The sequence below is a fragment of the Pelophylax lessonae genome, assembly GCF_965119305.1.
Source record: "Pelophylax lessonae genome assembly, chromosome: 11".
Lineage (NCBI taxonomy): Eukaryota > Metazoa > Chordata > Amphibia > Anura > Ranidae > Pelophylax > Pelophylax lessonae.
In genome coordinates this window covers 73,990,912-74,018,640 of record NC_138778.1, presented here as the reverse complement: position 1 = coordinate 74,018,640, position 27,729 = coordinate 73,990,912, and the positions used below count along the sequence as shown (strand labels likewise).

The window sequence follows — 27,729 nt, the reverse complement described above, 5'->3', positions numbered from 1 at the left end:
AGCTGACTTTTTTGTAGGTTTAGCAGCCATCCAAACTCTCTGAGAGTCGATATGACCTGATCTCTGTGTGTCAATAACTGATCTTTCTCTTGAGACAGCAGCAGAAGATCGTCTAAGTAATGATGTAGACGTATACCTTTCAATCTTATGAAGGCCACTACAGCCAGAAGAACTTTGGTGAATACTCTGGGCGAGGTAGACAGGCCGAAGGGTAGGCAAATGAATTGTAGATGCCGATTCTGAACACAGAAGCGGAGATATTTGTGGAAGTCGGTTGCCACAGGTACATGAAAGTACGCATCTTTCAAATCTATTGAGGCGAGCCAATCTCCTGGCAGTACTGCCTTCTGAATAGTTGAGAGTGTTTCCATCTTGAATTTTTCGTTCTTTATGAACTTGTTCAGATATGTGAGATCTATAACAGGCCTCCAGGCCCCGTTCTTCTTCTGGACCAAGAAGAGGGGTGAGTAAACCCCTTGGAATTTTTCTTGTTCTGGAACTGGAGCTACCGCTCCTTGAGCCTCCAAAGCGTCTACATAGGCGAGCAAGACTTCTCTTCTCTCTTTTAGACAGGGCAAGTGAGTTGAGATGAATCTTGGAACTGGATCTGCCAGAAATGACCATCTGTGGCCTGTAGAGACCGTCCTTATGGTCCAAAAGTCCGTGATTGAGGCCGTCCAGACATGCTGAAAATGGAGGAGACATGCCCCCACCTGACATGCCTGAACGGGCCCAATCTCAAAAAGATTTAGTGGAATCTTGTCCAGCAGGCGCTGGATTTTTCGATGACCTCCGAGTAGAGGATTGACCGCCTCTCCAGTTTCTTCGGAAATCTCTATTAGGTTTGTAAGAGCGTGCATCTCTCGATCTCTCCGTGTATTGCCTCCTAGGTTGAGGCTTCTTCTGACCGAACAATCGTCTGTCCTGCGGGAGGAAGCCTGACTTTCCGCCAGTAGCCTTAGCAATAGCACTGTCTAGCTTATTCCCAAAAAGTACCCTCAAAAGGGATCTTGCATCATGCTTGTTTGGAGGCTGGATCCGCAAGCCACGGGCGAAGCCACAGAGCCCTTTTTGCTGTCACTGAGGATAACATCGATCTGGACAGAAGGCGCAGGACATCGATAGATGCTTCTCCTAAAAAAACTGAAGCCAACTTGAGTTTATGAATAGGGGAGCTTTCCACAGCTTCTTCTGAGAGGCTTCCAAGTTTAGACTCAATATCAGATACCCAGATTTCCATGGCTTTAGACATCGTGGCTAAAGCCATAACGGGTTTGCAGGCCGCCCCGGCCGTCACATAGATCCTCTTCAGGTCCAGATCTTTTTTTCTATCCAATGGGTCTTTGAAGGAGACCGCGTCATCTAGGGGTAAAGTGACATGCTTTGCTAATCTTGTAACTGCCGCATCCACAAGAGGGGCAGATTCCAGACGGGCGACATCTTCAGGCTTAAAGGGATATAATTTCCTAAGTTTGGAGGATAAAGAAGACTTACTATCCCCTTTACTCCACTCTTCAGTGATCACCTCCTGTAATTCAGAGAGGGAAGGAAAGTTGACACGCTCCTTACCAAGGTGCTTGAAGAACTTCCGCTGTTTTTTCTGAGGAGACACAGGATCCTCCCATCTTAGAGTTTCATTAAAGCGGAGTTCCAGCCATTTACTCACCTGTCCAACGGTCCAGTGATGCGGCCGCCGGAAGCCTCGATCCTCTCCCTCGGCGCCGGCATCACTGCTGTGGGCACCCGGCTGTTACAGTTTGCGGCTTCACAGCCGGGTACCCACTGCGCATGCGCGAGTCGCGCTGCGCGCCGTGATTGGCCGGCAATCTTCTGGGACCTCTGACGTGTCCCAGAAGATTGCAGGGAGGGAGGGGGAGAGGAGAACTTCCGCTCAGGGCGCCGAGGCGCTCCGAGCGGAAGTGGGAGCGGGTACCTGTCAAAACTAGGTACCTGCTCCCCCCCCAAAAAATGACATGCCAAATGTGGCATGTCGGGGGGGTCAGGACTCCCAAAAGCGGAAGTTCCACTTTTGGGTGGAACTCCGCTTTAATGGCTCTGATCAGGGCTGAAACTGAAAGCCGCCTACAGCCCCTTCTTCTTCTAAATCACTGTCGGATGATTTTGCAGAAGTAATGCTTGGTTGAGAGGGGCCTTGATCTTCCTGCACCTCCGCTGGAGAACTAGATGTAGTGGGACCAGGTGGTGGAACTGTACCCCATTCTTTCAGGGACTGTTGTACTACTTTCTTCACTAGAGATTCCAATCTTTGGTCTTCATGCACCCTCTCACCGGCTGCTTGAGCAAAACATGGCTCACATAGGGACTTGTCCTCCGGGACATACGCCCCACAACCCCAACAGGCTCTCTGGTATGTGCGGTGACTCTGGTGTTGTTTGTGGTGTCTGGGGGAGGAATTAGAGCGTCTCCCTTGCTGCCTACTCCCTGATGGAGATTCATGGCGCTTTGATCTGGAGGATGAACTCCCACGAGGTCTGACAGGGTCTCTTTCTTGTGATAAATCAGGCCTGGAAGAGCTGATGGAGAAAGAGAAAAAAAATCGGGGAGACACTGGATTTAGCCATGGAATAGGGACCAACAAGCCCTCCCCGCCCCCCCCTTAAAAACGCCAGCACCCACCTGTTGTGAGAGGGCTGGCCACAGGAGGGCGGTGACGCAGGATCCATACTTCAGGCCAAACAACCAGACTGGTAAAGAAAGGTAATATACATAGACGCCATGTCAGTGATACATTGTGAGGTAGCAACCAATCGCCCCCCCCCCTTACCCCCTCTGCAGTCAAAACATCCATTGCACATACCTGTAGCAAGGAATCCAGAGACACTGGGAAGCTGCCCCAACGCCCACAGTACATTCCCAAAGTACAGGGGAACCGTCAGCTGTTTAAATCTCCCACCGGAATGACGTCAGTGGTGATGCGGTCACGAACGATAGTGCGCATGCGCGAACCAAGCCTCGGCTTCGTTCGTAACGTACTGCGCATGTGCGGGACCACAAAGCGTCTACCGATTGGACGCCAGAAGCAGAGGGGGAGGAGGAAGGGTTTGCTGGAACGCAGGAAGCTTTCCAGCGCCATTGGGGCCGAACGAACTTAGCAAAGCGAAAGAAAAGAGAGACAAACAAGATGCACATAAATGACAAATACCGCTGCCATGAAGGTATGCAATACGAATCTTCAGACCCATGTCAGGAAACGCCGGCCAAGCTTCAGTCAACCGCAGAGAGCAGGGGATTTTAAATGTCACTCACCTGCCCGTGGCTGGGCCCTGGACATGCAGACACCATCCAAGGTATCCAAAGGTAAGCCGGACGATAGTAAGACATCAGTAATGTAGGTCCTTGGAGGAGGACAAAAAATGAACACCTGCTGTACCTGAGAGCTGAAATTTATGGGAGGGGGGTCCTATACCCTTGGAGCGGAGGCGGGGTTAACCCACACGTAGGCTGCCATGGAGACTGACAGGAAAGCTCTATTTGTGGGAAAAAAGGACGTCAATTTCATTTGGGTAGAACGTCGCACGACCGCGCAATTGTCCGTTAAAGTCACGCAGTCGCAAAATGGGGCCTTGGTCTTTGAGCAGCCAAATCCTCTGGGGCTTAAGTGGTTAAACATTTGTTTTTTTTTTTTTTTTAGTAAATCAATTTGTTTTACAGCATGGAATGTTTTTCCCACCAGCACAGACTGTCCTTGCACTGTCTTTTTGCTATGTTTGTTTAGTTGAACCTCCTACACCTGTATTACTATATAGTCAGTGGTACCAATCTAAAACAGAGCTGTGTCCGCAAATAAATGCCGAGAAAATTATATTACCATGAGTACAAAACAAATCCTGTTTTTTATTTCTTTTTAATAAGACATGGTTACTAAACATCTCCATCATACCATTTTTTTGGTAAGCTGGTACTGATAAAGATCTTATGGCATTTGTTTTGTGAATATTAAAAACAGCATATTGGGGGTTATAATAAAATATAAATTTGTTTTTATAAAGAGAATAAATGGTTTAATATCTAGTGTGCCATTTGTTTTTGGGATTTTCTTTTGAGAAGTTGGAGAGGAGATAAACTGCAAATTACTTTTTATCCCATTTTTTTTAACTCACCCTATGATAAGGCTTACCTAAAGGGAATTGTAACTATCTCCTAAATTTACACCGTTTAGGAGATACTTACTTTGCATGCAGCCAGTGACATCACTGGCGCATGCGCTCTGAAGGAACGGCCGCTCGTGCCGTTCCTTCAGAACCCTGTGCTGTGAACGTCAGGAGTGACGTCATTGCGGCTCCAGCCAATCAGGTGGCCGGATGCCGCAAACCCGGAAGAAGGGCGACCGAACATGTCATTCGTTCTAAGGTAAGTATTTCATAATGAGCTAGTATGTGATGCATACTAGCTTATTACGCGTTTGTCTTTTTGGTGTTTTTATTTTATTTTTTAATTTTCTGATGTTTACAACCTCTTTAAAGGACACTTGTATTGCGAAATAGGTAGGCTGCCACTGCTGAACTCCTAAAATGTCAGTTGCCTGTATGTCTTTGCTTTCAGTGCTTTAGGTCCCTTTCACACGAACAGTTAGAATTCAGCTTTTAGCTGCGGAAAGAGGAACTTATTTACCGCATCTAAATGCAGACAATGCATCAGTATGGTCCCATTCACACACTGCGTTTAGCAACGTTTTGATAACATACAGCTTTGTGCATTTACGAAAAATAATGTGAAAGCGTCCAGGAGCGATGTACCACAGCTATCTGTATATAAACGCAGTTAATCGCAGTACAAAGAAAAAATAAGTAATAAGTAAATAAGTAAATAAGTAAAATAAGTAACAGTTGCTATACAAAAGGCAAGAATTTACTAACGCAGGTAAACACAAGTAATTGCATTAATCGCAATGTACAAATGTGAGTAATCATTGTGCCAGGAGTGTTGGAATTTCAAAATAACAAAACATGCTTTTACCAACGGCAGAACAACTGTCCGTGTGAAAGGGGCCTTAAAGAAATGACCTAGAAAGGCATGCAGATAAGCAGTCAATTTCTAAAGGATTCAATGTAGAATCTACACTGCAAATGTTTGCTGGACATTTGTTTGAATTTTATGGCAGTCATTTAAAGAGAGGATTAATCCTATGGAAAGGAGGCAGGTAGGCTAAATCTTGTTTGACTTTAAAATTCTTTGTTATTGGAATCTCCTATGTAGATGCTGATGAGGCAGGTAGGCTAAATCTTGTTTGACTTTAAAATTCTTTGTTATTGGAATCTCCCATGTAGATGCTGATGAGCAAATCTTGTTTGACTTTAAATTTGACAGGCAAAAAATCTTGTTTACGCTGTTCAAAAAGGAATTCACTTACTATTTCTAGAGGATTCACCCCTCATTTTCAAACAAGATTTACTCAGTAGATGAATACTACATGATGAGTGTCCCAAAAACATTCACTGTGCAAATCCCACAACAATTTAAATTTAAATAGACCCCCACGTGAATTTTAAACTACAATGTACTGATCTGTGCACTTTTTTCAGATAAAACACTAAAAGATATCAGATTAACATGACAGTCAACACAGTTGAGTACTGTCCACAATACTTTTTTATTTGCACTGATAGGAACTCAACTGGGTTGTCTCAAAAGTGCTAAGGGTTCCTTTACACTTGAGGTTGGGGGTGGGGGAACCCCGTGGTTGAGCCATGCTTTTACCATCCTCCAACTGCTACCCCCTTTACAGCAGCCAGGGCAGTAAAGCTTTTCACCCGTAACAGGAATAATACCCTCTGTTGCTTTTAGCGGCTGTAGCACCCAATGCACACAACCAATTCAAGTGAATAGATGCAATTGCAGCATTTAGTTCAGGATTTGAGGGGTTAAAAAAGGGGGAGAGTAGGTGATACAACTGTCAAATGCTCTCTGAAGAGCATCTGAACGAGCCCTAATACACCTACAACCACATTAAAGTGTTTCTAACGCCTTACTTTTTTTAAGGTAACAAACATATTATACTCTTTTTTTCCGAGGGCCCTTTTAATTATGTGCTGAGCGGTCACCCATGCAGGCACATTCCTGAGCTAGGCTGTGTGCGTCCATAGACAAACACAGCAAGGCTCAACCCTGTCTGCTGCTCTTTCCCCACAGGATTTGACTGAATGCTGCAGGAGCCAATAGCTCCCGCTGCTCTCAGTGAGTCCTGTGAGGAGAGGTAGAGAGAGCTGTGCTGCTGCAGATGGAAACAGCTCTGGATCGGAGTAAGACTCAGGTAGTGAGACGTTTTTACCTTAATACAGATAAGAAATGTCTTGATGTTAGAGCTACTTTGAAGTGATTGCAAATACTTTTTTATTTAGTTAAAATAAAAAAGAAGGTACTTAGCCGCTCTGTGCAATGGTATTGCACACATTGACCCTTACCTCAAGCCCCTTACTGGCACTGTCCTCTCCTGCCTGTGGGGCACAAGTGTGGGCGTACTTTCGAGCCAGGCTGTGCTTGTCAATAAAAGACACATCAAGCAAAGCTTGGCCACGCCCCCTGCTCCCTCCTCAGAGGATCTGATTGACAGCAGCAGGAAACAATGGCTGTAAGACTAGGAAGGGGGAGAGAAGAGCTGCAGCCAGGCACAATGCTGGATCAAGAGTGTTTGGGGTGCTTGTAAAAGTGTCTAAAGCATTTACAAGTTGTTAGGCGCATTTACAGGCATCAAGAGCTTGGGCATTAATTAACTTCATTGGCCAGAATAAAAATTTTTCTGGCTATTGAAATAAATAAACGCTCAAATGCTAAATGCACCGAGTGTTTAGCAGCGTCAAGCATTTTTTCTGCCAAACTCTGCTGCTCCTGGATACACTGGCAGTGTTTTTTATTCCTGTCTATAAAAGCTCCAGCCACTAAATGCTGATAAAAGCCAATGGGGTTTATTTACTAAAGGCAAATCCACTGTGCACTACTAGTGCACTGCAAGTGCACTTGGAAGTGAAGTACTGTAGATCTGAGGGGGAAACTCTGCAGATTTCTATCTTCCAATCATGTGCAAGCAAAAATGCTGTTTTTTATTTTCCTTGCATGTTCCCCTGCGATCTACAGTGACTGTACTTCTAAGTGCACTTGCGGTGCACATGTAGTGCAAAGTGGATTTACGACTCTTGATGTAATCCCCCGTGGATTTCGAGGTGTGTTTAGGATCATTATCCATTTGTAGAAGCCATCCTCTCTTTAACTTCAGCTTTTTCACACATGGTATCAAGTTACCATCCAAAATTTGCTGAAATTTTATTGAATCCATTTTTCCTTCTACTCGTGAGATGTTCCCTGTGCCACTGGCTGCAATACAACCCGAAAGCATGATTGATCCACCCCCATGCTTAACAGTTGGACAGAGGTTCTTTTCACTAAATTCTGTGCCCCTTCTTCTCCAAACTTACCTTTGCTCATTCGGCCAAAAAGTTCAATTTTAACCTCATCGGTCCACAGAACTTGTTTCCAAAATGCATCAGGCTTGTCTATATGTTCATTTGCAAAGTTCAAACTCTGATTTTTGTGGTGAGGACGTAGAAGAGGTTTTCTTCTGATGACTCTTCCACGAAGACCATATTTGTACAAGTATCTCGTTATAGTGGAATAGTGTACCACAACTCCAGTGTCTGCCAGATCTTTCTGGAGGGATCGTGCAGTCAAACGTGGGTTTTGAATTGTTTTTCTCACAATCCTGCGAGCTGTTCTGTCTGATATTTTTCTTGGTCTTCCAGATCTTGCTTTAACTTCCACTGTTCCTGATGACTGCCATTTCTTAATTACATTTCGAACAGAGGATATTGACATCTGAAAACGCTTTGCTATCTTCTTATAGCCTTCTCCAGCTTTGTGAGCTTCAACTATTTTCAGTTTCAGTTTTCTAGACAACTGCTTAGAAGATCCCATGGTGCTGATTGTTGGGGCAAGGTCAGATGAGTCTGGGCATTTAAAACCTTTGAGATTGGCATCACCTGGTCTTCCCAGACGATGATTGAGAACAATCCAGGACACTGGCAGGTCTCAGCCTTGCAAAGGGAGCAGTGCATGCTATAAATTCTGCGGGGTGCCCAAACTTTTGCAGACGCCATTTTTTTGTTTTCTGTAATTTTGAAAGTGTCAATGATGGAAATAAAATCTAACTTTTGTTGACATATTATAATAATGTCTAATCTGTAATTTGATGCCTTTTGGATATTTTTCCATCTTTCCTTGGCTTCTTTATGCACATTAATACAAATTTTTACCTGGGGTGCCCAAACTTTCGATCCCCACTGTAGATTCATGAGCGGTGGGTATACTGCATGAAGACAGAACAGTCTGCAAAATAAAAAAAAGAGGGGCCAAAATCCTCTAGTGGCTAAACCACCATTACCTCCTGTACATCTCAAAGCGCTATTTCACACTAGCTGGGTACTATTCTATTTTGAATGACAACTGAATGCTTCTTGAATTTAAAGTTGGATTCTAGTCAAATATATTTAAAATAGATCATATAGTTACATATTCTTAAAACAAAAAAAAAAGACTGAAATGCATTTTAAATACAGCTTGAGAATATGTCAGAATTTTTCCCTTTAACATTCTGAACAATAGCCTCAGCCTGGTAGAGCCAGCACCAGCAAGGAAAGTGGAGCTTTACTGCACTACATGCTGCTTGCAAGATAACACTGATCATGCACTGGGGGGGGCTAGCATAGGGATGATTTTTATCAATATACTGCTCCTTTATTATCCAATCACATATTGGGGGTGGAGACCTGACTAAGGAAGCAGAACATTTGCAGCCTTCTTTACAATGATTACCCATTAGAAGGATGAGTGCAATCACCATGATTTTGGACAGGTAGGGATTTGTTATAATTGAGACCCTGGGATTTTGCCTAAAATTCTGCTTTAATATTGGGGCCTGAAATCTGAAGGATTTAATTATTTGTCAAGCAAGCTGTAGGAATGTCTGGAAGACAACAGAAGTAGTCGTACAACACAGATGTGTTCTTCTGTTTGTTACCAGTCAAACACTGGGAGCTCTTGCTGTAAATACAAACTGATTTTCAATATATGAAGCCTGGTCAATCTAACCTGCCACAATGTTTGCGCACTTTCATTTGCACATGCCATTACTTTCAATTTTCTTTATATCTTCATATGTATAATGATTAAACTGATATTACCCAGGTTTCTGCTCTCATTGTGGAGTAGCTAGCAGAAGATCCACTCAGTGGTGTTGGCCCTTTATGGAGATTTACAAGATAAAATACTGTATATGGTGGGGATATAGACTAGTGCTTACTAGTCTATCTAGAGTGAAAAGAACAGTGCATTCCCAAAGCACACAATGAGCACTTCCTAATGGCCTTGATTCAGTCATTTTTTACACTGTAGCTGTGTCATGCAATGCCCTATAGATACAATTTTTGTAGGATACCAAAGCTGTTGCAGGGAGCTTCCCCTTGATGCCATTTTAAAAGGGCTAAATCCATTCTGGTATTCTTAGTAGGAATATTTGAACTCAAAGAAAAACTTTGGAGATTAAAGAATTGTTTATCTAATCTAGGAAAGTGTCCCCTACATATAAAGGATAAAATATTTGCCACTATCATGGAAGATAGTAAAGGCAGGTGATTTTTTCCAGTGACTTTTTAAGGAAAATGCAATCTCGCTGGGGCATCCGGTGGGCCTCCAGCCCTGTGTTTCTCTCTCCCTTTTGGATTCTCTCCGGCTGATATACCATTTCCCCTAATGGTTTTCAGGGATTTTTGAACTATCCTCCATTGTTTTTCTCCTGAAGAAGTGGATTACAATCTAAGAAACGCGTTAAGCTAGGCCATAGAATAAATCTGACGAGTTAACCTGTAGAGGTTGGAATGACCTTTTATTTTAAGAAATTGATTTAGTATGTTAAAACAACTATGGCCAATGAAGGTAATCCTAAATCTATCTTTTTAATTACATTTTCAACCTTATGATTTTTTTGTATAAAGTTAATTTGATTTTTAACTCGATTTAATCTGTTTGCGTTGGGCTTTAAAAATGATGCTAATAAAACAGACACGTGTTCTTCATACTTGTTTAAGATGTGAAATGGTTTGCAGCTAACATAAATCAGGTTTCAATCAGCAGATGCAGGAGCTGCAGCACAACTAATACAAAAAACCAAGCAAAAGACTGTTTATATTTTGTACAGCATAATCAATAAATCACTGGACAGGCGGGACAAACATACAAACAGTAATATTTGTTCCTTGTCACATTCCCTTGATAAAAGGTTAGAAATTCTAGTGCTCACCTTATGCATTTAAATGTGGAACTATGGACAATGGAATTAATACAGCACTTTTCGTTTTCCAAACTAACAGTTTTATGGCCTGTTGATTCTACCAGTAAAATTCACTGGTTTTCCATTTCCTGTAACAGGTCAAGCTGTTCAGCAAAAGTGGCAGTTGGAGGGGTTGCTAAGCGATATAATACTGGTGGAGGTGCCTAAAATGGTTAGCTTTTATTCATATACCTTAAACTTCTTTTCCTGAAAAAAAAAAATTAAACTGTTGCTGTAACTAGCTGCAGTTGGACTTTAATTTGCTTGTCTCCACTATTTAACTCCCTTAGCGGTATCCCCGAGCGTGACTCAGTGTGGATTTTTTATGCTAAGATCGGTATCCCCGAGTCACGCTCGGGGTAGATGTGAAGAGCGTGCATCGGTGTTCCTTACCTTCTCCTGGCGATCCAGCGATGATCTCCCATTGCTGTGATCGCCAGCCGAGATCCCCGCCGCTCGTCCGTCGGTCTGATGACTTCCTGGTTCTGTTCCCTGCAGCAGCAATGGTGCATGGGAGCGGAACTGGGAGGGAAATTCAAATGTTGCACAAAACACAAACACATAACATTTATATTATATATATACACTATATATATATATATATATACACACACACACACATATATATATATATATATATATATATACATATATATATATATAATATATAACGCATGAATTATAATCTAATCAATAATATAATTTTATTGTATAATATATATATATATATATATTATATTATATAATAAAATTATATTATTGATTAGATTATAATTCATGTGTTTGTGTTTCAAATTTATCACATCTGGGATGTCTACTAGAGTCTTGTTTTGGTCAGGTTTAAGTCAGTAATTACTAAGAATTGTAGGCCTATAATACATAACGCCAAATTTCCATGCAAAAAATTGTACCGCTTTTGGTACATAATTCCTGACATAATCATACCGCCAGGGAGGTTAATGCAGATTTAACACTTTCTTAAAACTGTTAATGTTACTAGTGTACTTATGTAATCTCCTAACTGAACTGTCAAGCCATTAAAGGGCTGGTGTCATATCTGAATACATGTGCAGCACCATGACAACTGCAAATCAAACAGAGGCTAAGATGGCAGCTTCCCTGGCTGTAAAGGATATAAGGGTTTAGTTCCACTTTGAAGCTGGCCTTGAACCAAAATAAACAAAGGCCTGCTTGTTTATTCACAACCCATCCCACCAAACAAACTTATTGCTGGAAAAATACAATAGGTTAATATAGATTTTTACCCCCAAATTCCCCCTTTGTTGCCTAAGCAAGGGTGACGTTATCATTTTTCTGGCAAGATCCTGTTAGATGTCAGGTGCCCCAAACTTCATAAAATGATGCTACTGCATTGTACTAGATTGTCTTCTTGTGCGATTTGGGGTAGTTGGCATGGATCTCACTGAAGGAATGGTGAATTCACCTCTGAAGAACAGAAGCTGGGTAACGGTAAGTGTATTTACTAAAGTTCTGGATAGAAAAGGGAGGTTTACAAAAAAAAAAAAAACAGGCAGTTTACTTTTTGCTGTCTGTGTTTTATTAGGGAGATCTCCTTTTATGTCCTGTCCTAGAAATACAACAGGAATTGAGGAGATCTCTATAAACAATTCCCTTCTTAGGTAGTTGTTGGAATTTCCCCAGTGGGGACACAGACAACAATAAAAACTTGACAGAGGTTCTATACCTATACTCTTATTAAAAACTGACAAATGTTTTAGCTATACAAGCATTGTATATAAAATTCCTTGCATTTTTGGTTTATTTGTTCTTTAAAAATAATTTCACTTGGCTACTTAAGCCTCAAACAAACTACTGTTGCACAGAAATACATGAAGTGTTTTTCTACCATGGCTATATCTAATGCTTCAATTACTCATGTATGTGCAGATTAGCAACTAATCATCATTTGAAAGTTTGTGCTTTGTTTATCTGAGGTTACCTAATCTTAGAATGTCCTTTCTAGGAAGAATACAGTTGTAAACAATATAAACAACCCATGTACTACTTAGTAAAACTGTGAAAAACTTGAAGGACCGAACTTTGAGGATAAAGGTGTGAATTGTGAACTAAACAAAGACCAGGAAAATGGTAGCATTGTAGTGGGGACATTGAAGGTTCAGCATATAGAGTTCCGTGGCTGCACAGAGCTATCCAAAACCAATGCCTGCCTACGTTGGTGCATTTTTTAACCAAGAAGTTCAAATCCAGGTTATCTACCTATTTCCCCTCTCTGAAATCTTTGTTACTGTAAGTAAAGGCAGTATATTAATCAATGTTGTAATAAGCATACATTACCTATTTAGTTCCCCCAATCCTGTATAGGCTTTTGTTGGTTAATGAGAATCTTCCAAATTTTGCTTGTTGCAAAAGGGATAAGCTACAGAAACAAGCAAAATATGAGCATTTCCCAATACGCCAAATTGATACTCCAAAAGGCAGTGCAGTCATATCAAAAAGCATAATTTATGCTTTTTCCACTTGGCAAATGTCTATTTATACATTAAAGCACCCCTACCTGGGAAGATATTGTTGTAGTATTATACAGTAAACTTTGTGATAATCGGGCTACATTCTGCATGTAAACAATCCTATCAGAACACTGAAAGCAGTTGTAAAGGCATTTTTTTTCTAGAACAACAAGCATGTTATACTTTTCTGCTCTGTACAATGATTTTGCACAGAGTGACTCTGAACTGCCTCTCCTAGTGACCCCCTCTGGTACTCTTGGTTCCTCATCTTCTTTGTGTGCCCCCATAGCAAGTCGTTTAATATTGGGGCACACCTGTGGGTTTGATCCTGAGCTAGACTGTGTGAGTCTATTGACATACACAGCGTGGCTCAGCCCCACCCACTGCTCACGAGAATTTATTGACAGTAGCCAATTGCTCCAGCTGCTGCTTCTGTGAGCAGAGAAAGCCGCTGCAGACAGGCACAGCGCTTGATCAAGATAGAACTCAAAGTAAGAATACAGAGGGGGGGGGGGGGGGGTGATACACAAACTGAAAATTTTTATAAAGTTTTTGTCTTTAGAACCACTTGAAGCCTCTACAGCAGGGAGTGTTGATATTTTTAGTCAATCTTTAATTCATCTTGGGTGAAAAAGCAGAAATGAAAATAAGTAATCTGGTAAACTGGAGTTTGAGCATTATTTTCTAAATAATAAGCATCTCAAGTTAAAGGGTAAAATAAATTTAAAAAAAGGGTCACTTAACTATCACCTTCCCCAGCAGTACATTCCTGTGCTTCTTTTTTGTTTGCTCCAGCACTGCTCTATATGCCCCCACAAAGACAGGGGGAGGAAAGCACTGTGTAAGCTCCAAATCAACTTGCTGGAGCTCATACGGAGCATTAGACTTCTTCCTGGGCCCATGTGGCAGTACTAGGTCAATCACAAGGCACTTCATGCTGTCACGTGGCAGAGTGCACCCAAACCTGGTGGGGGGAGAGGTTATGTGACCCTTTTATTTTGCTCAGATTGGAGAGGAAGAACCATTTAGGTAATGAATGCCATTTTTAAAATGTTGACATTTCCACTGCCTTGACTTAAATTAACAAAGTATCCTGAGAAAAAAAGTGGAGTTATGCTTTAATAACGGTTATTGTACAAAACATCATGTGTTGATTATAAACAGCAATGAAATTGAAATTTCCTGCTTTATGAAAATAATGACTTATTTTAACTTACAGGTAAGCTGTTACAATCCAGGTTAAGACCACCTGTGATTAGCCAGCTTGTGCAACTCCCAGCATGCTTCTCCAGCCAGAGAGTACATAAATCTGTCACAAACATCAAACACAATTCTTTTTTAATACAGTCATTGAGGCGCATTATGCGACTTCGGGAAGGTGCAATGTTTGGGGCTACTGAATGCTTCTGTACACATTGGTATAAATGTTTATGTACAAATATGCCAAGCCCCATGAAATGGATCAAAAAACTCCCATTTACCCCAAAAGATAAATATGGACAAATATCTACATCTTGTAATAAAAAAAGTCACAACGTTGCTACATTTCTTACTATGTGTATAAAGTGAAATTTCACAGAAGCATAGCTGGGGTACAATGAACAACAAACAAATAAAATAAAGTGTGAAGTGTATACATACTGTATATGTATAAAAAATAAAATAAAAATACATGTCTCATGTATGCAGAGGAAAACAAGGACAGTACAAAAAAGACATAAACTTGCCAGCGCTCATCCTTCAAGTGGACTGATACTTTGTATCACAAGGTGCTTCAAGTTCTGCCGAGCTATCGGAGAACAGAATAGGCATAGGGCCAAGTGCAGAAACTTCTACTACCAAATGGGCAAAACAAGAGGAGGAGAGAAGATGGCTCATATTGCCATGTTGGTAAAAAAAAAAAAAAATGGGGCACATAAATTCAAAAGACATGGACACATATCCAGAAGGCTAATTGTACAAACATTTCTCGCTACCCATATTGATTAGCCACAAATATTACATTTTGGGAATTTAAAAAAATAAAACTAGCATAGAAACCAATCAGGCCTCCCTTTCAAATATAATAAGGATTTGGGTTGCTCTAGGCAACAGTTCACATCAGGTCCAATTTTTTTTAAATCTCCCTTAGTGATTTCTAATGTTGAAACAATGAAAGCTGGAAGCTGATCAGTTGCTATGAGCAACAATTTTCTTTAAAACACTTGTACATGAAAACCCACAATGCTCAGTATACAAACACTAGCTACTTTACATGGAATCCGCTCTCCTACAGACCATACAGCATTGCTTAATATGTTTGTGTTGGGTAACCTCCTACTTTCTAGATATTCCCTTTACTGATGTCTCTGGGAACATCCTCTCCTCTGCTCCAGACCCCTTTGGTTAGGTAGAGAATGTTCAGATGTGGTGGATTCTGGGGGTTTGGTTCATCCTTTGTCATGATTTGTGGGTGTCTTCTCACCACCCCTCTGAAAAACAAGAGACAGGAGCATGCAACACAGATTAGGTTGGAATTTTTTCTTAAAAAATAAAGTTTTGATTTTACTATAGATGTAGTGTATATTCAGGAATAAAATGTTTACCACCTCCTAACTCACTGCAGCACTGTTTGCCATTTATTGTCAATGGTGGTCTCTAGACATACTGGGCTCAATTCACAAAACTTTATTTACCACTAAAAGATCAGCAGTAAAATAGAAATTTTGCAATTCACTAAAGAATGCTACTACCACATGCGCTATTTCTTTTATTAAGGTAATGCAGTATTTTAGTAATGAAAACTTGCTGTATATTAATGCCAGCACCCACTGGTGTCCTTACACAACCAATGAATAGATGATTTTTAAGGAGTCGGCACACACTGTGTCCTTAAAAGTCATGACTCATCTGCAGGAAAAGCCGGCATTAAAAAAAAAAAAAAAGTGTGGGTTCCTCTGGAATGAATTTGAGGGGGGAACTACATGCGAAAAAAAAAAAAAAAAATTGATGTGAGGACCACCTCCAAAATCCAAAGCAGATCCTTATCAGAGCGTGCAGCTCATTGTGACATCATCCTTCCGGGCATGCCGGGTCGATGATGTCACAAGGGAATGGGGTTACCCAGTGATGTCACCAGGTGACCGCGCCTCTTACTTGATTTAGTGATGGGTGGGAAGCAGAGCTGTCAGTCAGCAGAAGCCAAGCATCAGGTGCAGAGTTTTTTTTTTTTGTGTGTGGGTCGCCGGCTGGTGTCCACGTGGTTAATGCTGGATTTACTTTGGGGGACATTTGTTTTTTTTTTTTCCTTTTTAAATAAAGAGCTTGTCAAAAACAGGCTCCTCGTTTTTATTTAATTTGGCCATTTTTTAATGAATTAGTAGGGGGTACACCCCATCTTGTACACCACCCCTATGTTGAGAACATGTGGCCTGGTATGGTTTAAACAGGTTATACCTACCTGCTCTGTGCAGTGGTTTTGCACAGAGCAGCCCAGATCCTACTCTTCTTGGGTCCCTCTTCGGTTCTCTTGGCCCCTCCCTCCTGTTAAGTGCCCCCACAGCACGCAGCTTGCTATGGGGGCACCCGAGCCGAGCCACAGCTCCCTGTGTCTATTCAGATATGGAGCCGTGGCTTGGCCCCACTCCCTTTCTCTCCCCATTGGCTGGCTGGCTTTGATTGACAGCAGCGGAAGCCAATGGCACCGCGCTGCTGTCTCAGCCATTGAGGAGGGGAGTTCCCGGGAAGCTGAGACACTCCTGCAACATCGCTGGATCTAGATGGACCTCAGGTAAGTACTAGGGGTGCTATGGGGGGCTGTTGCACACAGAAGGTTTTTTATCTTAATGCATAGAATGCATTAAGATAAAAATGTATTTTTGTAAGAACTTACCGTAAAATTATTTTCTCTGAGTCCTCTGACAGACGCAGCCCTTCCAAGTTTCATCACAATTGGGTAATGGCACCCTCTGCAGGAGCAGGCTAGGCAGTGAAACTTCATTAAAAAAAAACTTTCACTAGATACACCTTTAGATGCTGTCCCTTAGACATTACCCCCAGACACATAGAGCTTACTAATTAGTTTCATAGCAAGCAGTACAGGAAGACAACCAACCCGAAAATAGAGGGGCGGGGACTGCGTCTGTCAGAGGACTCAGAGAAAAGAATTTTACAGTATAAGAATAAAAAGATTTTCTCCTCTGGGTGGGATTTTTTAGGCAAAAGAAATAGAAAAATATATATAAAAATTCCTTAATTTTATTCAATAGTACACATATTAATCACAACATGATAAAAACTTTTGTAAGAATTTTACGGTAACTTCTTACAAAAATTCTATTTTCTTTAACGTCCTCTGACAGACGCAGCCCTTCCAAGTTTCATCACAATTAGGATGTCCCAAATATCAACAAGGCCAGAAAAAAACGTAGCCAACAGGGCAACAGAAGCTCAACCAACAGGAGCTAACCCCAGAACAAAAATTCACCCCAAGAAGAGAAAAGCATGTCTTCAACAAACCGCAGCTTGTAAAACTTTGCGGCCAAAGGAAGCATCCGAGGATGCCATCACGTCAATCTTGTAGAATTTTGTAAAAGTGTGCACAGGCGACCAGGTTGCCGCTTTGCACACCTGAGCCACAGAAGCCTGATGGCGAAAAGCCCAAGCGGCACTCATAGCTCTAGTAGAATGTGCCCTCACAGGGAAAGGAGGCACCTGACCCTTTAGTGAATAGGCCTGAACAATAGTCTGTCTGATCCATTTGGAAATGGTTGCAGCCAAACACTTCCGAGGTCCCTCAGGAAGGACAAACAGGGAATCAGACTTCCGAAATGAATCCTTGGCCAATAGGTAAACCCTGATCGCCCGAACCACATCTAATGAATGCAAATTCATTGGGATGTTTGGGTTTCACACAAAGCAAAGGCAAAATGATATTTTCATTGAGGTGGAAGGCAGACACCACCTTAGGGAGAAAAGACTGGTTGGGTCGCAGAACAACCTTATCCCTATCAACGACTATATAAGGCGAATGGCAGGACAGAGCCGCCAGAAAGGCAACCTTCTGGGACAACAAAGGCAGAGAGATGTCTCTGATATTTTCAAAGGGAGGTCCTTGCAAAGCGGACAAAACCATATTCAAATCCCACGGAGGCAAAGGAGCCCCCTGCGGAGGAGCAAGATGACGCACCGCTTGAATAAAGGTGCGAATCAGGGGGAATTAGTTGCCAAGGGACGCTTGAAAAAAATGGCCAAGGCCGACACCTGACCTTTAATCGTGCCCAACGCCAAACGCTGTTCCACACCTTTCTGCAAGAAAGCCAACACCCTCGCCACCGAAAAGGAGTGGGGATGCAACCCTTGTGACTCACACCAGGCAATGTACGCCTTCCAGGTACGATGATAAATCTTCCTGGAGGTAGCCTTCCGAGCTCTCAGCTAGGTAGAAATTACAGCCTCGGAGAGACCTCTGTCTCTCAACACCTGGCCTTTGGCCCTTGAGACAGCAGATCTTCTCTCAGAGGTAGCCGCCAGGGAGGCTCGACGACCAGCTTTACAAGGTATACCAAGACCGACGAGGCCAGTCCGGGTCCACCAGAATCACCTGCCCCTGTTCCAACGCCAACCTGCGGAGGAACCTGGACAACAGTTGAATCGGGGGAAAGGCATAGATCAGCTGATACCGGTGCCAGGGCACCACCAACGTGTCCGTACCGGCTGCCAGAGGATCTTGAGCCCTGGCCATGAACCTTTCCACCTTTTTTTTTTCAAATATAATTTTTATTTACTTTTTTAAAAAATAAACAGCAACCAAAAACACAGAAAGGCATACTTTGGAACAGCAGTTACATACATGCCAAAACAAATTATCAGGATACCAACAACATTCCATTGATCAACAGATAACAAAAAGCAAAAGGGAGTACAGGTCATCCCGGCACCTTCTTGTACCTCTACCGGAGGGTCTCACAAAGTTAAATACCTTCCTAAAACATCATCTGTCTCGACTTATAATTAAATAAATTCTCACATTACCCTTCCCTTCCAGATTGCCCTTTTTGTTAACTAAAGACGAACCAAAAAACAAACAACAACAAACACACTCACACAAGAGAAAAAAAAAAAAAAGAAGAAGGGGAATTTTCTCTCTCCTCCCCCCCCCCCCTCCCCCCATCTCCGACATAGTAGGCTACTTCACCATCTAAGTACGCAGCCAAGATGTACCCTCATCAGACAGAATATAAGTATTCCAGGATTCCCAGGTCTCACAATATAATTCTCGCTTGCCTTGTGATGTTAACACCAAATCCTCCATCTTATTAATGGCCTCTACCCTCCGTATCCACTCTTTTACCGTCGGGGGGCAAGGACTTTTCCACAATACCGGAATGCAGGCCTTTGCTGCATTCACTAAGTGTCTTACCACCGATTTCACGTATCTCTACACGGGTATGTCTGAAAGGTGGAGCAAAAAAAAAGCTGGATCCTCTTGAATAGAGTATTCCGTGAATTTTTGAACAATAGCTCTAATTTCAGACCAATATACTGAGAGTTTGGGGCATGACCAAAAAATGTGAAGCAGCGTTGCATCTTCCCCCCCACAGCGCCAACAATTCGCCGATGTATTTGGAAAGATCCTATGAAGTCTATGGGGTGTATAATACCACCTGCACATTAACTTAAAATTAGTCTCTTGAATTTTGGTGCAAATAGACGATTTAAAGGAAAGCAAGATAATATTTTGTGTTTGCCGTGGTGTAAAAGTACGATGTAAATCAGATGCCCATTTAGTCAAACACGTCGGGGGAGAGTCATCCATCGGAGTCGTTAATAAACTATAAAGTAAAGAAAGCGTATGTGACAAGACCCCCTCTTTCAGACAGTACTCTTCAAATTTCGTCAAACTTCTTGCGAAATCTACTGGATTCGGCAATGTATGTAAAAAATGATGAAGTTGTAAGGCTGACCAGAAAGTCAGTCTAAAATGTCCATCCATGTTTGTTAAATTCTCCAGTGTCGGCCATCTATCCGACACCAGAAACTGGGCCGCCCGGGTGTGTCCAGAAGCTCCCAATGCAACTAGATCTGGTGAGACTAGGCCCGGTGTAAACCGTGGGTTTCCAATTACTGGCATTAATGGAGAACATGGCGGGGAAAGAGAATGCCGTGTCATGACCTGATTGCATATTCGCAGTGTTGTACCCATAAGAGGATGCAAACGTAGCTGCGAAGGCAGGTCTGAGTAACACCACAGTGCACCCTTCAAGGGAATATTCGTCTGTGCTTGCTCTATGTTAGTCCATAGCTTAGATGCCTGGTGTCGACACCAGTCAACCACTCTGCTAAGATGAACTGCTTGAAAATACTTCTGTATATCCGGTAAAGCTAAACCGCCAAATGCTCTTGGTCGGATCATTTGCGTCCGTGCCAGACGAGGTCTTTTCTGTGCCCACACAAATTTAATGAAAAGGGAATGAATCAGATGAAAGTACCTGGCGGGCGGCCGTATCGGAAGGGTCCTTAACAGATACAGATGCTTGGGTAGTATACTCATTTTTAGCAGGTTACACCTGCCAAACCATGAGTGTATACCCGAATGCCACTTATCCAAAAGAGAACGTGTCTCCCCAATCAATGGGGGAAAATTCATGTCATAAACCTTAGATAAACAAGATGGAATTAAAGTACCTAAATATCTTAAGGCCCTCTCTGTCCATCGGAAACCAAAACTCGTTTGGAGGTTACGTAAATGATACGAACGTGCTCCCACTCCCATTGCCTCTGATTTGTTAAAATTAATTTTAAAATTTGACAGGGATCCGTACCTGGTCAGTTCCCGCAGCAAATTCGGAAGAGAGAGGGAAGGATTCGTCACCGAGAACATAAGATCATCAGCATAGGCTGATATCTTATGTTGGCTTCCACCTATCCCCACTCCCTGTATGTCTGGGTTTTGGCGCACAGTACAAAGGAAAGGCTCCAATGAGAGAACAAATAAAAGAGGAGACAAGGGACAACCCTGTCTCGTACCATTATTAATAAAAAAGGGTTCGGATAACAGACCATTCACCTTAACCTGTGCTGTAGGGATTGAATATACATTAGTGATCCATCGCATCATATTGCTTCCCAGGCCAATGTATTTAAGAACCGCAAACATAAAACGCCAGTTCACCCTATCAAAGGCCTTTTCCGCGTCGGTATTAATAAAAACACTCGGTATTCGAGAAGTGTTAGCCACATGGATCAGGTTTAACACTTTGGTGGTGTTGTCCCTAGCCTCCCGGCCTGGGACAAACCCCACTTGGTCAAGGTGAATAAGGTCCATAAGATGCGGGGCTAAACGATTGGCCAAGATTTTCGTAAAAATTTTCAAATCAATGTTAAGTAAAGAAATAGGCCTATAACTTCCACATAATGTAGGATCCTTCCCTTCTTTCAGTAGGATGGTAATATGTGCCATTAGTGTATCTCTAAGCATATTGGTGCCCTCCCTTACCGAATTGTACAGCCTGACCAGGTACGGGCCCAAAATAGAAAGGAAAACTTGGAAATATAGTAATGTAAATCCATCTGGCCCGGGAGCCTTCTTTAACTTCATAGCTCCTATAGTCTGTTGGACCTCTAACAGTGAAATCGGTTTATCTAACTGCTCTCTAGTTTCACTAGGTAATGTAGGGAGCCGAGACCTTTCCAGATATTCCTCTATCTCCAAATTAGAAGAAACAGTCTCCTTCAATGCATACAGCGAGGAATAGAATCGGCTAAACTCTTCCACAATCTGTTTAGGTGGGGTCAACGTATGGCCTTGTGTTGAGACAATATTAGGGACATAGGTTGAGAGTTTCGATTCTCTCACCGAATTTGCCAAAAGTTTCCCACATTTATCCCCATATTCATATCCCCGGGCTCGGCTCCTCTGTAGGGCTGCTTTGGCCCTATACAGGTACAGGTCTGTTATTTGTTGACGTGTTCTTATCAACTCTGTCTCCAATACAGACGTCGCAGCATGTCTATATTGCGCTTCTAGCTGACGGAGTATATCTAGAAGCTGCATTAAATGTTTGTCTCGTTCCTTTTTAAGTCTCGACCCATGTTTAATAAAGAGCCCCCTTAGGACCGATTTATGGGCCTCCCAGATGTACCCTATCCCACTTTCCTCCAGGTCGTTCCTCTGAAAATAATCCTGTAATTCCGACGAGATCTCTGTCAGAACCTCAGGGGTCTGTAGGAGGGTCTCATTCAACCTCCAAAAGCGTTGACAGGCCACGGCTTGGTCTGACAGAGAGTAAGTGATCATCACTGGCGCATGGTCTGACCATGTTATGTCACCTATTGACGATGCCTTAATCGCATGTAGCTGTCTGTGTGGAATTAAAAAATAGTCAATCCGTGAGTAACATTTATGGGAAGATGAATAAAATGTATAATCTCTCTCCGATGGATGCCACAGACGCCATACATCTATCCATTGAGCATTATAAAACGTTTGTGCGATACTTTTACAAGCCGACGGCAAAATAGCCGATCTGCCTGTAGACGCATCCAAACGGGCTATCAATGGAACATTAAAATCTCCGCCTAGAATAAGCTGTCCTTCCGCGAACTCCAACAGCGATTTAGTCACTCTTTTAAGAAACCCTGCTTGGCGATCATTTGGAGCATATATTGTTGCAAAAGTAAACTGTATGTCTCCAATCTTCCCTCTCACAAACAAATATCGTCCCTCGGGATCAGACAATATCTCACTCAATTTCCATGGAAGTTTGGAGGATAGCAAGATAGTCACTCCTCGGGACTTAGCCTCTGCATTGGTGGCGTGATAGGCTGTATTATAGCATCTATTCGTGAGTTTGGGCACTCTATCCCCCCTAAAGTGGGTCTCTTGGATGAAAGCTACATCCACTCTCGAACGCTTGAGGTCATTTAACAACATCTTCCTCTTTTCTGGTATATTAAGACCCCTAGCGTTCAAGGAGAAGATGACCAGGTCCTCCATCATCGGGGTAGGCTAAAAAAAGGGGAAGGAGGAGAGGGAAGGGGATAAGAAGAGGAGAAAAAAAAAAAAAAAAAAACACACCCACAAACAAAAACACAATCTCACACAATTACCTCCCCACACCCGGGCAAAGCAGGGTAGTCTCTTAGTCTCTTACCACCCGTTCCCCGGTTCAATTCCCCCTAACACTAACAGGGACAAACTCCCATGTACACTATGTGACCAAAGTCACCCCTCAGTGTACTGGCCTAAATGGGGCAGTGATCCAAAGCATGTACGGGCAGAGCACCTAAAAAAAATAAAAGGAATATAAAATAAGAGCACCGCTCTCCCGGACCCTCTCCAACCCCCCCAACCACCAACAAGAAAAAACAAAAGACAGGGACCCCACTCTGAATCCTGACTGTTTTTAGAATTAAGAGTCAAAGGCCCTTAGCCAACCTCTTCTAGCTATTCTTCCTGATGAAAAAAAAAAAAAAAAAAAAAAAAAATTAAATAAATAAATAAATAGATCTCTCCCCCACCTCCCCCGATCCCAAGCCCTCATAGGTAAGGGAAAGCGAGAAGGGAGGGTGTCAATCATCTTGTCCCTAATAAAGGGCACTTTTTACCTCCCCCCAGAAAAAGAAAAAAAAAAAAAAAAAACCCTCACCCACTCAAAAGAAGTAGGGGTGATACACCTCTCTCCCCCTCTTCTTTTAAAGATATCTTCCCCCTTCTCTTTATCTGTAAGTACCCCCTAATTAAGGTCATCAAAAAGTTTCTCTGTATACCGTTATTAATACCACTTCTAAAATAAGTAGGGGGGAATTCATACTCAACTGGGTCCCTTACTACTAGGGGTAGTCGATTGCTGTTTCCCATATATGGGCCCCTCCCACGCCCCGGGCCCGGGCACCTGGCAACACTCAGCATTCCAAGTGAATGTGTATTAGAAAATTATTGTGCTACTTATATAACCTGTGCCTCCCAAAAAAAAAAATTTCTTAATGTGACACCAAAAAAAAACGAGAGGCCTCTGACACTATGACCTCATATTTATTACCTGTGCTTAAGAAGAGTTCTTGTCTCTCAAAGAAAAAACATCACGCTCACACTAAAAAAAAAAAAAAAAAAAAAAGGAAGAAAAAAAAAAAAAAAAAAAAAGAGGGGGGAAAACCCCCATAAGCTATTGAATATTAGTGTTAGTTATTATGCTGAGCAATTCCCCTGGCCCCCGACCCCCCCTTGGACATGAGAGGCGACCTCCCCATCACACTCTGTTCCCTACAACCTCCTTTATCATACTAGAGTAAGCCAGGGGGAGAAAAAAAAAAAAAGGGGGAAAAGAAAAAAAGAAGAAAACCTCCCCTCCTTCCCCTTTCCCCCTTAAGGGGGAAAAAAAAAAAAAAAAAAAAAAAAAAAAAAAGGGGAACAAAAAAAAAAAAAAAAAAAGGGGAATACAAAAAAAATTCCATAACTAATACATAAAGGTGTAATATCTACATCAAGGCTTAATTCTCTGTTTCTCTTCATATTGATCCAGCCTCTTGCACTTCCTTAGGGGAACCCTTTTTTTTCCTGTTGTGCAAGGCGCCTCTTTCCAGGAAATCCTATACCTCCACTCCTCTGTCCTGGGAAGAAAGTTAACCAATTTGGAACCTGGAAGGGATCTATTCCCGAAAATGAGAAAAACGTTGGCAGATCGCTTGGCGATCGTAAAATAAAATAGCCTTGCTTATTACGAAAAGTAACTGAAAAAGGGAACCCCCAATGATAAGTTAGGCCTAACTGTCTGGCCTTCTCAAGAATGGGCCTTAAAATAGCCCTCCTCTGCAGTGTGGCTTTGGATAGGTCCGGGAGGATTTTAATGGGTACCCCCTCATAGTCTACAGTACCTTTGTCCCATGCGCCCCGTAGTATCAGTTCTTTGTCCGTAAAGTGATGGATCCGGCAGACCACGTCCCTTGATCCGTCAGAGTCGGTAGGTCGGGGACCTGGGGCTCGATGGACCCTGTCGAACTGGAGTCTGGTCGGATACCGATCGCCCAGAATTATCTTAAATATGTCTTTTGCGACTTCTGCTAGGTTTTCCGACACTATAGCCTCCGGTAGACCTCTCAAACGCACATTATTACGTCGGCTTCTGTCCTCTAGCTCCTCCATGCGGAGCTGCAAGGACATCTCTGCTTCCAAATGTGTCTTGGTATGGGATTCCAGATCCCCCACTCGCCTTTCCAAAGAGGTAAGAGTCGACTCACCCGCCGTCACCCTCTGTGTTACTGCCTGCATCTCCTCTCTCACCTCTGCTATGGCGGCCTGTTGTTTTTCCTCCATCCGGATCACCAATGCCTCAATATCTGCCTTAGTAGGCAAAGCTTGCAAAAGGGCACGTAATTCAGCATCCGCCCTCAATGACAGGACCCCTTCCCCCATCCTGGGGTCGGCCGGGTGGTGTGTTTCAGGTATCTCCGACATGGCCAGGGATCCTGCATGAGAACTCGCAATACAAGCCGGGTCCGCCCCTGAAGTCTGCCGACCACGCTGCGACGCCATCTTAGAGCAAGATGAACCAGGGACTGCCGCAGGGAAAAACTGTGAGATCTCCCCTTCTGTTCTGCTTGATCTCGTTCTCTGCACTGAGCCTTTAGTTTTACGCTTCTTAGTCAGAGTCATGTCCGCTGTAATGTTCCAAACATGCCGGTTAGGTTAGGGTCGGAGAGAGAGCCGGGAGCTCAGTAGATGCGTGTCTCTACTCCGCCATGGCTTAGCCACGCCCCCACTTCACCTTTCCACCTTTTTGTTGAGACAAGACGTGAACAGATCCACGTCCGGAGTCCCCCACCGTGCACACAGGAGACAAAACACCTCCGGATGCAGGGACCATTCCCCCTGATCCAAGGACTGAGGACTTAGATAGTCCGCCTGCCAGTTCTCCACTCCAGGAATGTGAACAGCGGAGATACAGTCAGGTCCATAAATATTGGGACATCGACACAATTCTAATATTTTGGCTCTATACACCACCACAATGGATTTGAAATGAAACAAACAAGATGTGCTTTAACTGCAGACTTTTAATTAACTGCTTTAATTTGAGGGTATTTACATCCAAATCAGGTGAACGGTGTAGGAATTACAACAGTTTGTATATGTGCCTCCCACTTTTTAAGGGACCAAAAGTAATGGGACAGATTAACAATCATAAATCAAACTTTTACTTTTTAATACTTGGTTGCACATCCTTTGCAGTCAATTACAGCCTGAAGTCTGGAACGCATAGACATCACCAGGCGCTGGGTTTCATCCCTGGTGATGCTCTGCCAGGCCTATACTGCAACTGTCTTTAGTTCCTGCTTAATCTTGGGGCATTTTCCCTTCAGTTTTGTCTTCAGCAAGTGAAATGCATGCTCAATCGGATTCAGGTCAGGTGATTGACTTGGCCATTGCATAAAATTCCACTTCTTTCCCCTAAAAAACTCTTTGGTTGCTTTCGCAGTATGCTTCGGGTCATTGTCCATCTGCACTGTGAAGCGCCGCCCAACGAGTTCTGAAGCATTTGGCTGATAATGAGCAGATAATATTGCCCGAAACACTTCAGAATTCATCCCGCTGCTTTTGTCAGCAGTCACATCATCAATAAATACAAGAGAGAGAACCAGTTCCATTGGCAGCCATGCCCACACCATGACACTACCACCACCATGCTTCACTGATGAGGTGGTATGCTTTGGATCATGAGCAGTTCCTTTCCTTTTCCCATCACTCTGGTACGTTGATCTTTGTCTCATCTGTCCATAGGATGTTGTTCCAGAACTGTGAAGGCTTTTTTAGATGTTGTTTGGCAAACTCTAATCTGGCCTTTCTGTTTTTAGGGCTCACCAATGGTTTACATCTTGTGGGGAACCCTCTGTATTCACTCTGGTGAAGTCTTTTTTTAAATGTTGACTTTGACACACATACACCTACCTCCTGGAGAGTGTTCTTGATCTGGCCAACTGTTGTAAAGGGTGTTTTCTTCACCAGGGAAAGAATTCTTCGGTCATCCACCACAGTTGTTTTCCGTGGTCTTCCGGGTCTTTTGGTATTGCTGAGCTCACCGGTGCGCTCTTTCTTTTTAAGGATGTTCCAAACAGTTGATTTGGCCACAACTAATGTTTTTGCCATCTCTCTGATGGGTTTGTTTTGGTTTTTCAGCCTATTGATGGCTTGCTTCACTGATAGTGACAGCTCTTTGGATCTCATATTGAGAGTTGACAGCAACAGATTCCAAATGCAAATAGCACACTTGAAATGAACTCTGGACCTTTTATCTGCTCCTTGTAAATGGGATAATGAGGGAATAAGACACACCTGGCCATAAAACAGCTGAGCAGCCAATTGTCCCATTACTTTTGGTCTCTTAAAAAGTGTGAGGCACATATACAAACTGTTGCAATTCCTACACCTTTCACCTGCTTTGGATGTAAATACCCTCAAATTAAAGCTGAAAGTCTGCACTTAAAGCACATCTTGTTTGTTTCATTTCAAATCCATTATAGAGCCAAAAAGATTAGAATTGTATAGATGTCCCAATATTTATGGACCTGTGTAACGGAACAGGGCACCCCTGAGCGGGTACCTCCGTTGACAGATGCTCCTAGTGCTTCCCGAGGGCTCCAAGCACTCCACCAGACACCGTAAGCACTTCAGACTCCACGAACCGCCGCAGCTTGGTTAGGGTCTTGGCATCTCCTACCCACCCTGGACCTACGACAAGGCTCCAGGTTCCTGTGGGTGAACCTCTCTTTCCCCAGAGAGTGCAGCACAAACAAGCTCTTACACAAGCTCTTACAAGAGCTCAGTGATTATCCAAGGGAGTATGGAGGACATAGCAATCCCTTGCAGCAGATTCCCCCAATAAGAGACAGAACTCTAGATTGAGGTGAAGGAACTCTAGAACAACTTTA

General features: G+C 42.9%; 1 protein-coding gene across 1 annotated transcript in view; it reads right to left on the bottom strand.

The window, feature by feature from the left end:
* Positions 1 to 14,946: 14,946 nt before the first annotated feature.
* The window catches only part of MLLT6 (MLLT6, PHD finger containing), a 320,203-nt gene continuing 307,420 nt past the window's right edge, over positions 14,947 to 27,729 (bottom strand). The window contains exon 20 of the mRNA XM_082272078.1: positions 14,947 to 15,296. Within this exon, the coding sequence (XP_082128204.1) occupies positions 15,255 to 15,296 (42 nt within the window). The 3' untranslated portion in view covers positions 14,947 to 15,254. The remainder of the gene's footprint in view (positions 15,297 to 27,729) is intronic.